The 10,954-nt window shown below is 45.8% G+C and overlaps 1 protein-coding gene across 6 annotated transcripts in view; it reads right to left on the reverse strand.

Annotated features, from left to right (window-relative positions):
- Positions 1 to 10,954, reverse strand: part of WDR33 (WD repeat domain 33) — a 71,129-nt gene that overhangs the window by 11,099 nt on the left and 49,076 nt on the right. For 4 of the 6 annotated variants that reach the window (XM_054207427.1, XM_054207428.1, XM_054207430.1 and 1 more), the window contains exons 8-16: positions 9,031 to 9,157; positions 7,589 to 7,743; positions 7,375 to 7,453; positions 6,749 to 6,859; positions 5,840 to 5,934; positions 4,871 to 4,957; positions 4,476 to 4,615; positions 3,955 to 4,107; positions 2,582 to 3,631 (exon numbers count right to left, since the gene is read on the reverse strand). In XM_054207427.1, coding sequence (XP_054063402.1) covers positions 2,582 to 3,631; positions 3,955 to 4,107; positions 4,476 to 4,615; positions 4,871 to 4,957; positions 5,840 to 5,934; positions 6,749 to 6,859; positions 7,375 to 7,453; positions 7,589 to 7,743; positions 9,031 to 9,157 — 1,997 coding nt within the window. The other 2 variants (XM_054207431.1, XM_054207432.1) reach the window with 2 other exon arrangements.

Below are 10,954 nucleotides of genomic sequence, written 5' to 3' on the forward strand. Positions count from 1 at the left end.
TAAACTTTATTGAACTTCTTCAATGTACGCCACTAGGGTTTAAGCAAAGCGGCCTTTTTTGCACTCGCTAAATGAACTTTCCTTAGCGTTTAGCAAAAACCCGTATTCCAAATAAATCACGCCTTGGCAGGATGGGGAGACGGGGCCCTACCACCGCATTTTCCGTGCCTTTCATTTCAAAATATATTCTGGGCCCCAAAAGTGGGCTCGAAACTGAAAAACAAGTCTGAACAGCTCGGGAGGAGACACGGAACCCAGAGGAACGCAACCGCCCCCCCTGTTACCGGCATGTCTGCCCTGTAGATGCAAACGGCGCAGCCATTTTACCACAGCCGTCTGCGTTAAAGCTATGCACTGAAAAGGGGAAAGGGTTCCTTGTGTTCACCCACGAGAAAAATTCTTCTAAAATCCTGCACGAGCTCCTGACGTTTGTCCCTATGTGGCCAAGAGGCTTGGCCTGAAGCATCCATGCCTCACTCAGCCGGTCAGTGAGCTGAAGTTCAGCACATCTATCTAAAAGGAATGCGGGAAGGGCAAATCTAAATTAATGATGGCAAAAGTGCTCCTGCAGGTAACAACGGTGTCTCCTATGGAGATTAACCTTCTCAAACACGTCTGAGTGTTCGGTATTAACGTCACAAGCCCTCGATAAAGCAGATATTTCGATAAATATTCATACCCTCCTGCTACTGAAAAGGAAGGCAAGTGATTTGGACAGGTTTACAGAAGATAAATGTCAAACTCGGAGCAAACAAAACCAAGCCAAGCTTATTGTTTAAAAAAACACAGATAGGGCCTTTTAAAATAGGAACTACTATTATATTCATATTACAAAGAGCAAAAACTGACACTACAAATTTCAAAATCTGTTCATTTTTAAAAGACATTACCGCACTGGAGCTGCACAAGGAAGGAAAACCAATCAAAAATACCTTGCTTTGTCTTTTTTTTTTTTTTTTTTTTAAAATATCTGTAAAAGCCCTTCAAGATAGCAGCGTTCACCGAAAATAACTGGCCGCCCGTCGAAGGCAACTTGCTGAATTCTGAGCAGAGCATCACCCAAGCGCGGGGTCAGGCAAGGACAGCCCCCCTCACATATGGAGACACAGGCTTTTATACACGCACAAGCTGGGTAATTCTCCTCGGAGAAAAAGGAGCGTCCCTGGGACAGCAATGCAAAGCACTGTACTAGTTTAGGTTCACTAGTCGTGGAAACAACTCTCTTTCCCCTAACTCCGATGCTTTTGAAGTCTCAGCAATGGCGTCGCGTTAGCAGACTTCTGGAGGGAGTCATTGCTGATTTGCAAGGGAAAAAATATTCTATTACAAACACAATTTGTAGGCTACTCTGCCTCAATCTGAAAGGGAATCACTGAGCTAAAGCTCATTTCAGTATGTCACCGCTCAGAGGGACTGGTGCTGGACCACACACGAAGGTAGACATGTTTGTGGCTAAAGCTTTAACTAGAAACTATGGAGTGCAAGTCTCACAGAGTTCATTCCCCTTAAGAAAAAAAAAAGACTAATTTTTTTTAAAAATGGAATCAGTAGAATTTTTTTTTTCCAAATATCCCTTTCAAAATTCACCTTGAAGCTGGAGACAAATCAAGAGAAATTTTAAGTATGGAATCAGTGCCGTAAAACTAGGAACTTGTAAGAGCTAATGAACGGAGAGGTGGATGGGAAGGAGGAATCGGATGCTGAGGAGGGCAGAGCTGGTTGCACCTGGTACTGGACCAGACTTAATCAAACTTGACGTGATTCCTGCAGAATTAATTGGTGTGTCTATGAGCCACACTCCCCAGCATTCCAGCTCGGCTAAGCGCCAGAGGTGGTGAGCCCTCCTGGAGCCCAGTGCCGGGGTGGCACAGGGACATCCCTTGGGCAGCGCGGTGGTCACCACACGGCCTGGGCTGGTCCCACACAACCCTCTGCTCCCTCTCCTCGGCAAATGGTGCAGTAACGAGTTAGCGGTGTTCGACGCCAATCTCTGAACTCCTGCTCCAGGCAGCACAAAGGTGGCTGAATGATTTCTGTACCAAGGCAGGGAGCAGGAGAGCTCTGCTCCTCTGCGCTTGCTTCGAACTGGAAAGTTCAACCAGACCTCAGCCGATCCCAGGTGTGTCAGCTCCTATGGTAAATTCATCCCATTGTTCAGCTTAACTACGCTGGGACAACTGAGAGTCGGCAGTAACTTGCTTTAATTAATACATCCAAGTTTTCCGATGTTCGGTTTGCTTGAATTCAACTTGTATTAGTGCTTACCGACTCCCCAGGAAATTCCCTGTTTCAGGCAGTCCAGTGTCTTTAAATTAAGAACACTGGAGTTTCTCTTAAGGTCCCGTATTTTCATAGCAGACTGATTCCTGTACCAGTATTTCCTAGAATCCCTTTTCTACAGTTACCTCTGCTGTTTCCAAACTATGGAACTCTTTCCGTTACCATGTAATTTTTCCCGAGGCCTCGGTCTTGCAAGCATACCAGTCCTCCAGCCCCTCAGCTCTTGCTTTGCATTTCTACTGCGTGACGTTATCATTCCTATGTTCGAAACACTCTTCTTGCTGCGCAGGCCGACACGTACCTGATTAAACGGGGGACGAGGCCCATCACCCAACAGAGGCGTTTTCTGCTGCTGGAAGGGCAGAGGGCCCTGGGCAGGGTGCGGCCCCCTGGAAGGGTTCGGTTGTCCCTGAGGTCCTTGCATGTTTCCTTGAGGCCCTACTAAAGAGCCCTGCGGAGGTCCCTGCTGGCCTTGTGGACCTGGTGGCCCACGCAATTCTTGTGGCGGTCCTAACATTGTACCTTGAGGCGGGGGTCCCTGCAGGCCCCTCATCTCCTGGGGACCGTGTCCTAGTAAACCACTTTGCATATGAGGACCTCTCATTTCTTGCGGATGACCCATCATCATCCCTTGTGGAGTAGGTCCCTGGTTATCTCTGGGTCCTGGTGGACCCTGCATCCCTCTTGGATTAAGTCCCATCAAAGGCCCTTGAGATATAGGGCCCTGCATCCCTTGAGATCCTGGAGCTCCTTGCATGCCATGAGGAAGAGGTCCTTGCATTCCTCGGGGACCGGGTGGCCCTTGCATTCCTTGACCACCAGGGGGACCTTGAGGACCCAAGTGACTTTGTGGGCCAGGTGGACCCTGAGGTCCTAAATGAGTCTGAGACCCAGGTAGACCCTGTGGTCCCAAGTGGCCTTGTGGGCCAGCGTTACCCTGTGGACCTGGAGGTCCCATTGGCCCATGAGGGCCAGGATGTCTCTGCATTCCTTGGTGTCCATGTAAATCCTGAGGCCGTGGCATTCCTTGTGGAGGCCCTTGGGGGCCTGGAGGTCCTTGTGGTCCCATAAATCCTTGTGGACCTCCAGCTCCTTGGTGTAACGGAGGACCTTGAGGCCCCATTTGTCCTTGGGATCCCGGAGGCCTGAACTGTCCTTGTGGACCAGGAGGTCCCATCTGAGGCATATTCATTGGCATCTGCTGAGGTGGAAGGGGCTGCTGAAATCCTTGAGGCATCTGTGACATTGGGCCTTGCCCTGGAAAAGGCTGGGGTCCATGAAGCGAGCCTCCTGGAGGTGGCGGTTGCACTTGCTCAGCTTGCTTTTGTGCAAGTCTCTCGATCTTCAATTGCTGCCCAAAAAAAAGAGAGCCAGAAAATCAACTAAGCACAGAAGTAATATGTAAGAAACAACTGAAAATCAGAAGCAATAATCTAATTTTTCAAGAGTTTAGAAAGACTTAGTGCTTTTCCCCTGCTTAACAGAAATACAACCAAAGAGAGCCATTGATCAGTATCAATAACTGAAATGCAGGGGCCTCACCGCAGCTTTCACAGCATCATGCATTAAACCCAATATCCTATTCAATTAGATGGGGGTTTTTTTGAAAAAAGGTGAAAAAAATACTGCAAAAGCAAGCTACCCATTTTAAAGTAACTGTCTTTAGGTACACACCTCCAAGAGTTGTGGGTTCGTGTACTGAAGTGCTGCCATTTCCTGCTCAATCTCCGCTTGGGTCTTCTTTTTCTCCTCCAGCTTGATATCTTCCTTCCTATCGTTCAGTGGCTCAGGTGGGGGAGGCAAAGGAACTTTATTCTGCATCCATGCCTATAAAGAGCAGTAAACACAAGATGAATTCCGTGGAACAACGTGTATGCAATATATTGCTGCTCTGGGAAAAGATACGCTGCAGCGCTGTGTCATACGGATATTCAGAAGTTAAAAACAATGCTGAATAGAACTTCTGTATAACATCCCATTTTCCGGGTACAGATACAAGATACACGGGATTTAACCAAATATTTTGGTATTTAAAATAGTAAACAAACTAACTACTGTGGTAAATTATTTTTTTCACTGGGTGTTGACTTAAAGAGCTGATACCAGAAATCCAAAACATTTCAACGGCCACACGCTTTTTGAAGTTGGGAAAATAAACAAGTCGTTCTCCCGTTTGCTGTGCATCGGGTACTTACCTGCTGAAACTGTGCCGGTATTGGTTTTGCATAGGGCACTTTTTTCTGCGGCACCTTCTTTTGGTCCTTTTGCATTACTTCTTCCATTCCCCAATCCAGCCCTGGAATTCGCATTTCAATGTCGTTGGACTCATCTTTCCCTTTAGCACCAGGGAGACAAACAGTCAGAGCAACGCCGCTTTACGGAGAAACCCTGTTACTCTCTTTACAGCTTGTTCGGCAAGAGAGACCAAGAGGTTTTCAACTCTTCCTTCTTTCCACGGGAAATACACACAATACAGAACTTCAGAAAAAAAAAAAAAGCATCTGTGCGACCAAAATATAGGAAAGGAATGAAAGAAGTCACACAGTATCGGGATGGCTCAGGAAAATGCTTCCCCATGGCTCCTACTTACCCATCTGCTCCTGCTCCATGGCTATTTTCAACTGTTCAGGTATTCCCATCCCAGGAATAACTGCTAGGCTGTTGGGTTCCAGATCGTCTACGGGGAAAAAAAAAATAATTATACTTGGAACATTTTTCTTTACATTATCATTTTACCCCTTTGGATTCTCACATGCTTTTGCCATTGGTATCATTACATATTTCACAACTGGCGGGTCACTTCTTAATTCCATACATGAATTACAGGATATTAAAAGAACTGCAAATTCAGATTCATAAATACACCCCAAAAGGTCAAAAACTGTGTCCTTTCAGGAAAGTTGCATTTAGGGTAGAACCTCAGAAAAAATGATAACCCATAGCCATTCCCATTTTTGTTATAACAAATCTATATATTTTAAAACTTGATTTGGATTAAAGTGCTGCCTCTTAATTAAGACTCCCAAACACAAAAGAGCAAATAAAAAATCTGAAGAAACAGATGCAACCCCAGAAATGAAAAAGTTGCTGAGGCATCGCATAGGTACGGGCAACCCTGGGCAGCCTAAAACTGCCGAGACAAATCCTTAAGAGGGGGGTAAAGTTTTAAGGTTTTAGTCAAGTTCAAGAATTTGAAAGATTTTTCCTGCTGTAGTGCAGGACTGTGGGAAGTCTTGAAGTCACGTGAAGTTTTTGGGAAGAAAAGTAAACCGGAGATCTTGCCAGAGGGAGAGCCAAACCTCCTTCCTGTGACCACCAGGCCAGCTCTTACCTCCGGGAGCTGCGGAAACAAAAGAAAACTTGTCGTCGGAATGGCGATCGCTGATAACACAGAGTAAAATCATCCCCGTAACAAAAAAAAATACCTTTGTCTAGGTAGTCCCCAACGCTATAATGTTTCATCCTCTTACCCAGAAGCTGCACTTTAGTGTCAGCTACCGACCGAGGCTTGCTCCTGACCCCAGCCCTCTTTCTCCCCTCCCGAGGGAAATGGCCTCACCGTATTCTACACCGTCCTCTGACATCCCAGGCAGCAGGTTCAAGTTGTAACGATCTCGCATTTTATCTCCAGGCCGATTTCTGGTCCAAAACTTGCTGTCAAAAGGAAAATACGTGATCTCAATACAGGGTCAAGCATATTAACTGCTTTTAATCTAATTAGTTCTTTAATTTTTAGCACGTTATCTTGATGATATGCGGATTCGGCTCTTACTAAATCAAGTTCAGCGCTAGATCTGAACCTTAAATGGGAGGTTCAAATCAAAAATAAAAGCCCAACAACTATCATATTGAATTACATAGTTACAATTCAGAAGACGCTTCAAAGTGTAAGGGGTGTAAGTACAAGGCGTCAACACCAGATCCCGAACAGACAGAAATATTTCTAGTCCACCTCCAAAACTTCTCGCTCAATTCAAATATATTCTTCAATACGTGCACCACCCCCCCGCAAAAATGTCTCCACTTCTAAAATACTCCATGTTTACAGCATGTTCGACCTAAAAGCACAGACTGCACGTCCCCAAACGTGTCCGCAATGTCAAAAGGCAGGCATGACCAGCAGATGATCTGGGGGGAAAAATGCTGTGGAGATGAGAATATTTCTTCAGCAAAAAACTACAACAACTCTTTTTTAAAAATTTCTTCAGGAGATTTCAAAGCTCACGTAAACCCAAAATCCTAGCATTTTTTAAGGCTTCCCGAGATGAAGGACAAGAGGAGGGACTCTGCCTTTCAATGTAAAATGGCAGTGCCTTCCCATTCAGATGGGTTTGTCGCTCCGCTTTGCCCATCGGCTGCGTATCAGAACCACCCCAATCTACTCTGTGTTCACTGATGCCATGTACCTTTCTGGTTTCTAAATGTACATACATTCCCTTAGACCTTTCCTTTAAATACTTGAAAATACCTGGTGTGATCGTTTGAGCCCGAGCAGAGAATGTGTCCAAGGGGATGCCACGCCAGACTCCAGATCATCCCCTCATGGGCCATTTCCATTCCACCAACCTCCTTCTCAACCCTGATGCATTAAAAAAAAAAACAAAAACCAAAAAAAAACCCAAACAAAACCAGTCATCACACAGGTGAGTGTCTGCTACAAATACAATACAACACTTTTCCGTTATTCCTCTTCCTCTATCCCATATTTCGCTAAACTTAAGCCTCTGTTACTTTTCTGTCGCGTGAACTGATCACTCTCAGTTGTTCTTAATGGGGGATTTGCTGATGGAGGGATTTTTAATTTGACATTTAGAAACAAAATAGCTACAACATCTCCGAACAAGCTCTAAGAAACTAGGAGTTTCAACCCTTCATCACCGTCTCAACAACAGACTATTTTAAAATACACCTGCGCCGGAAAACTTAGTCATAAATGAAGCATATTCCAAACTTCCTCAGGTATAGGGAAAAACTATACCATAAACGTGCATGTTAAATATGGATTCAAAGGTGAAAAGTACGTTTTGTGTTTCCTATAATAGCTCACACATCCGACCAACATCTTTCCAACGCGCTGATGAAAACGCCACGTACCCAACGTGCCAGAACAACAAAGAGCCATCAGATCCTCCGCTGGCGAACAGCCCTTCATGAACAGGATGCCAGGCCACGGCTAAAACACAAAGCAAGCCACAATCAGAAAGGATAAGGCTAACATTTCTAATGAGTGGAAATCAGGACCGCGAAAACTTTATTTTTTTAATCCAAACTTATTAATAAAAATCCACATAACGTAACAAATTCTGACCTGTGGCCTCCTTCTTATGACCCCTGAAGACCTGAAGCTCTTCTTTCAGATTGCGAATGTCAAAGAGCTTACAGAGATGGTCACGAGAAGCTGTCAGCAGCCAGTTGCCATTCAGATTCAGTTTCACCTCCATCACTGTGTTTTTATGAGCATGTCTGCAAGCAGAGACAGACAGACTGTTTGCCCAGATACTTGTTTCTCAGACACACAAAACCCCCCGCGATCGTTCACCAGCCCCAAATATTCAGGTCAATACCAAAGTAGTTCAGGCTACTAAACCAGAACACTGTGGCTTTCTGTGCAAAGGCCCCGTGCTTTAAACCTGTTCTTTTGTACTTCAGAGCGGAGAATCGATGGAGAGCAGCCCCGAGGAGAAGGACTTGGGGGTCTTGGTTGATGAGAAGCTCAACATGAGCTGGCAATGCGCACTTGCAGCCCAGAAGGCCAACCGCAGCCTGGGCTGCATCTCTAGCAGCGTGGGCAGAAGGGCGAGGGGGGGGATTCTGCCCCTCTGCTCTGCTCGGGGGAGACCCCCCTGCAGTGCTGCCTCCAGCTTTGGGGCACCAACAGCAGAAGGACACAGAGCTGTTGGAGAGGGTCTGGAGGAGGGCCATGAAGGTATCAGAGGGCTGGAGCCCCTCTGCTACAAAGACAGGCTAAGACAGTTGTTCAGCCTGGAGAAGAGAAGGCTCCAGGGAGCCCTTAGAGCCCCTTCCAGTCCCTAAAGGGGCTCCAGGAGAGCTGGGGAGGGACTCTGGATCAGGGAGGGGAGCCATGGAATGAGGGGGAAGGGTTTTACACTGAAAGAGGGGAGACTGAGATGAGATCTGAGGCAGAAATTCTTTGCTGTGAGGGTGGTGAGCCCCTGGCCCAGGTTGCCCAGAGCAGCTGTGGCTGCCCCATCCCTGGAGGGGTTCAAGGTTGGACGGGGCTTGGAGCAACCTGGTCTGGTGGGAGGTGTCCCTGCCCAGGGCAGGGGGTGGCACTGGGTGGTCTCTAAGGTCCCTTCCAACCCAAACCAGTCTGTGATTCTATGATAACTGGCAGTGCTGCCGAGACAGCATTCAGTCACTGTGCACGCTTCTACTGCGGCATAAGGAATTCTTCATCAGCCACATGAAACACCTCATCTCTGTTTCCATATCTCAGTTCTGTTCTCCAATTGAGAAATGTGTGACTAGGAGGTCTATGGGAAGGACAAAGTAAATTTAAATAAGGAATATTAAAGTCACAAGTATAGACTTGATTTCATCTAACCTCTAGATTGTCTGGCACAGCTAAGGACCTGGCTTTATATTTGAAACAATTGTGTACGGTGAAAAGATGTGAGGCAAAAAGCTAAGAAGGGAATTACAATAAATTTGAAATACTATTTCATGAAATATTATTTCATGAACTTAGCTTGTATTTGAGCAAATCAAAGTCCGTGGGCAAGAACTTACAGTGTGGCAAGGCTCTGGCCAGTCTTTGGATCCCAGAACTTGATGGGCTGTTGGCTATCTTTACTTCCCGATACAACTAACCCTTTTGTTGGATGCCAGTCAACACATTTCACATCTGCTCCATGCCCTGTGCGGAAGATAAAAATTGCTCATATTGAGATTTCACGGACACTGAAAAGAAAAATTAAAGGGTGCACACCTTATAACTGTAACATAAAACTGAACGAAAAACGTCACAGAGCACAGGTCACAAAACATAAAAATCAAACTAAATGCAAAGTTTTACGAGTTATTTAGGTTGCATTCCTTCCCGCTAATCACTGGGAGTGAGTTCTCTTGGGATTACGCCCTCAAACCAAGCTCACTTCACCAACATGAAAATACTTTTAAGAAGTTTCTGCTCAAAGCAGTACTTTTCTTTAGGCTTTGGCCCTATACTATTATCCAGTATTTCAAATGTGACACTGACGAAGCATTCGTATGGACGCAGTATGGGAAATGACACTGTGACACTTCGCTTTCTGCGAAATATTGTAGAAACAGAAGGCAAATACATATTTGTTCCTATAATACCAGTACGACCCTTTTGCTCTCCTGTCAGAAAATAAGCAAAGAAATGAAATGATGCATCTGGAAACTCTGCATATGATGAAAAGAAATCTTATGAGATGTAACCTCTTATCAGGTCAGAGGGATTCGGATTTTTCTAACGCCCAAGAGTTAGGAGAGGGAAAAAAAAAAACCTCGTGATATCATTTCATTTTAAACAGGCTGATTGATCTTGACAGATAAATCAGCGCTGCTCAGGTGATCAAAAATCTGTCAAGAAGAAATGCCTGTTCCTGCTACTCAGCAAAATGAGGTTTCTGAGCTGAGCTACGGGGATTTAGAGAAGGAATAACGAACGATAATTTCTTTCTCCAATCCCTCTCCATGCCAGCCCACTTCAAGGGAAAGCTGACAGCAATAGTCAATGCCAGAAAATGAGGCAGCGTGCAGTAAATCAAGAAAAAAAAAAAAAAAAAAAAAAGGCAAGATGAGGAAGGGTGGGCTGTCTGCAACATAAAGGCACTGGATTATACAATGGTACGTCAGAACAGTAGCGTGTTCCAGGAAAGACAAAGGGTTCCCATCAAAGTCAGACGGCTCCCACAGGCACTGCTTCACTACGTGGTGGAACACGTACCTTCAAGCAGCCTCAGTTCGACAAGACATTAAAAATTAATATCTATGAAGCCAGAGAAAAATCAAATTAGAATAGGCAATACAACTTCTGTCTTAAAATAAAAGCATAATGTTAACACACAGATGACTCTCTCCATCAAACGAGCGCAACTTTCCTCTTCTCCAGAGGAAAGACCGGACAGGGAAAAGATTCCTGACCTGAGAAGAAAGGAGTACCGCTTTGGTGAGTGCACAGGGAACACTGTAAGGGCTGACTGCCGATACGGATGAAGAAACCCAACGCTCCTCCCACAGCCACAGCAGGCAGAACTGCCTTTGGAACACGCCGGGTCCTGGGGACGAGGAGCAGGATCCTCAGGTTGCAAAGACAACAAATGTGCTCAGAAGGGACAGCTCTGGGGTCTGTCCTGCCAACGGAGGGGCACCTCGAGATGCTATCGTTTCCCTCCTCTGGCTCTTCCGATGCAGAAAGAGATGAAAGGCACCGTCCGTCTGCCTTTGCTCTGACTCAGTCTCTCTCTCCGGCACACGAAGCTGAACTCTGAGCCTCACTGTGTTTACTTGGGAGGAAGGATTTGGCCAGCAGCAAGAGGAAAAACAATCTCCCTCCACAGTGGAAGGAAATTCACTGCAGATTTTCAGCTGATGATGTTCTGTAGGTACATGCCATCCTGCAGCCCCCAGGGAAAGACAGGGGATTTTAGTTCAAAGGCAACAATATGCCCTTATAAAGAAACAT

This window comes from Rissa tridactyla, chromosome 6, assembly GCF_028500815.1.
Source record: "Rissa tridactyla isolate bRisTri1 chromosome 6, bRisTri1.patW.cur.20221130, whole genome shotgun sequence".
Classification (NCBI taxonomy): domain Eukaryota; kingdom Metazoa; phylum Chordata; class Aves; order Charadriiformes; family Laridae; genus Rissa; species Rissa tridactyla.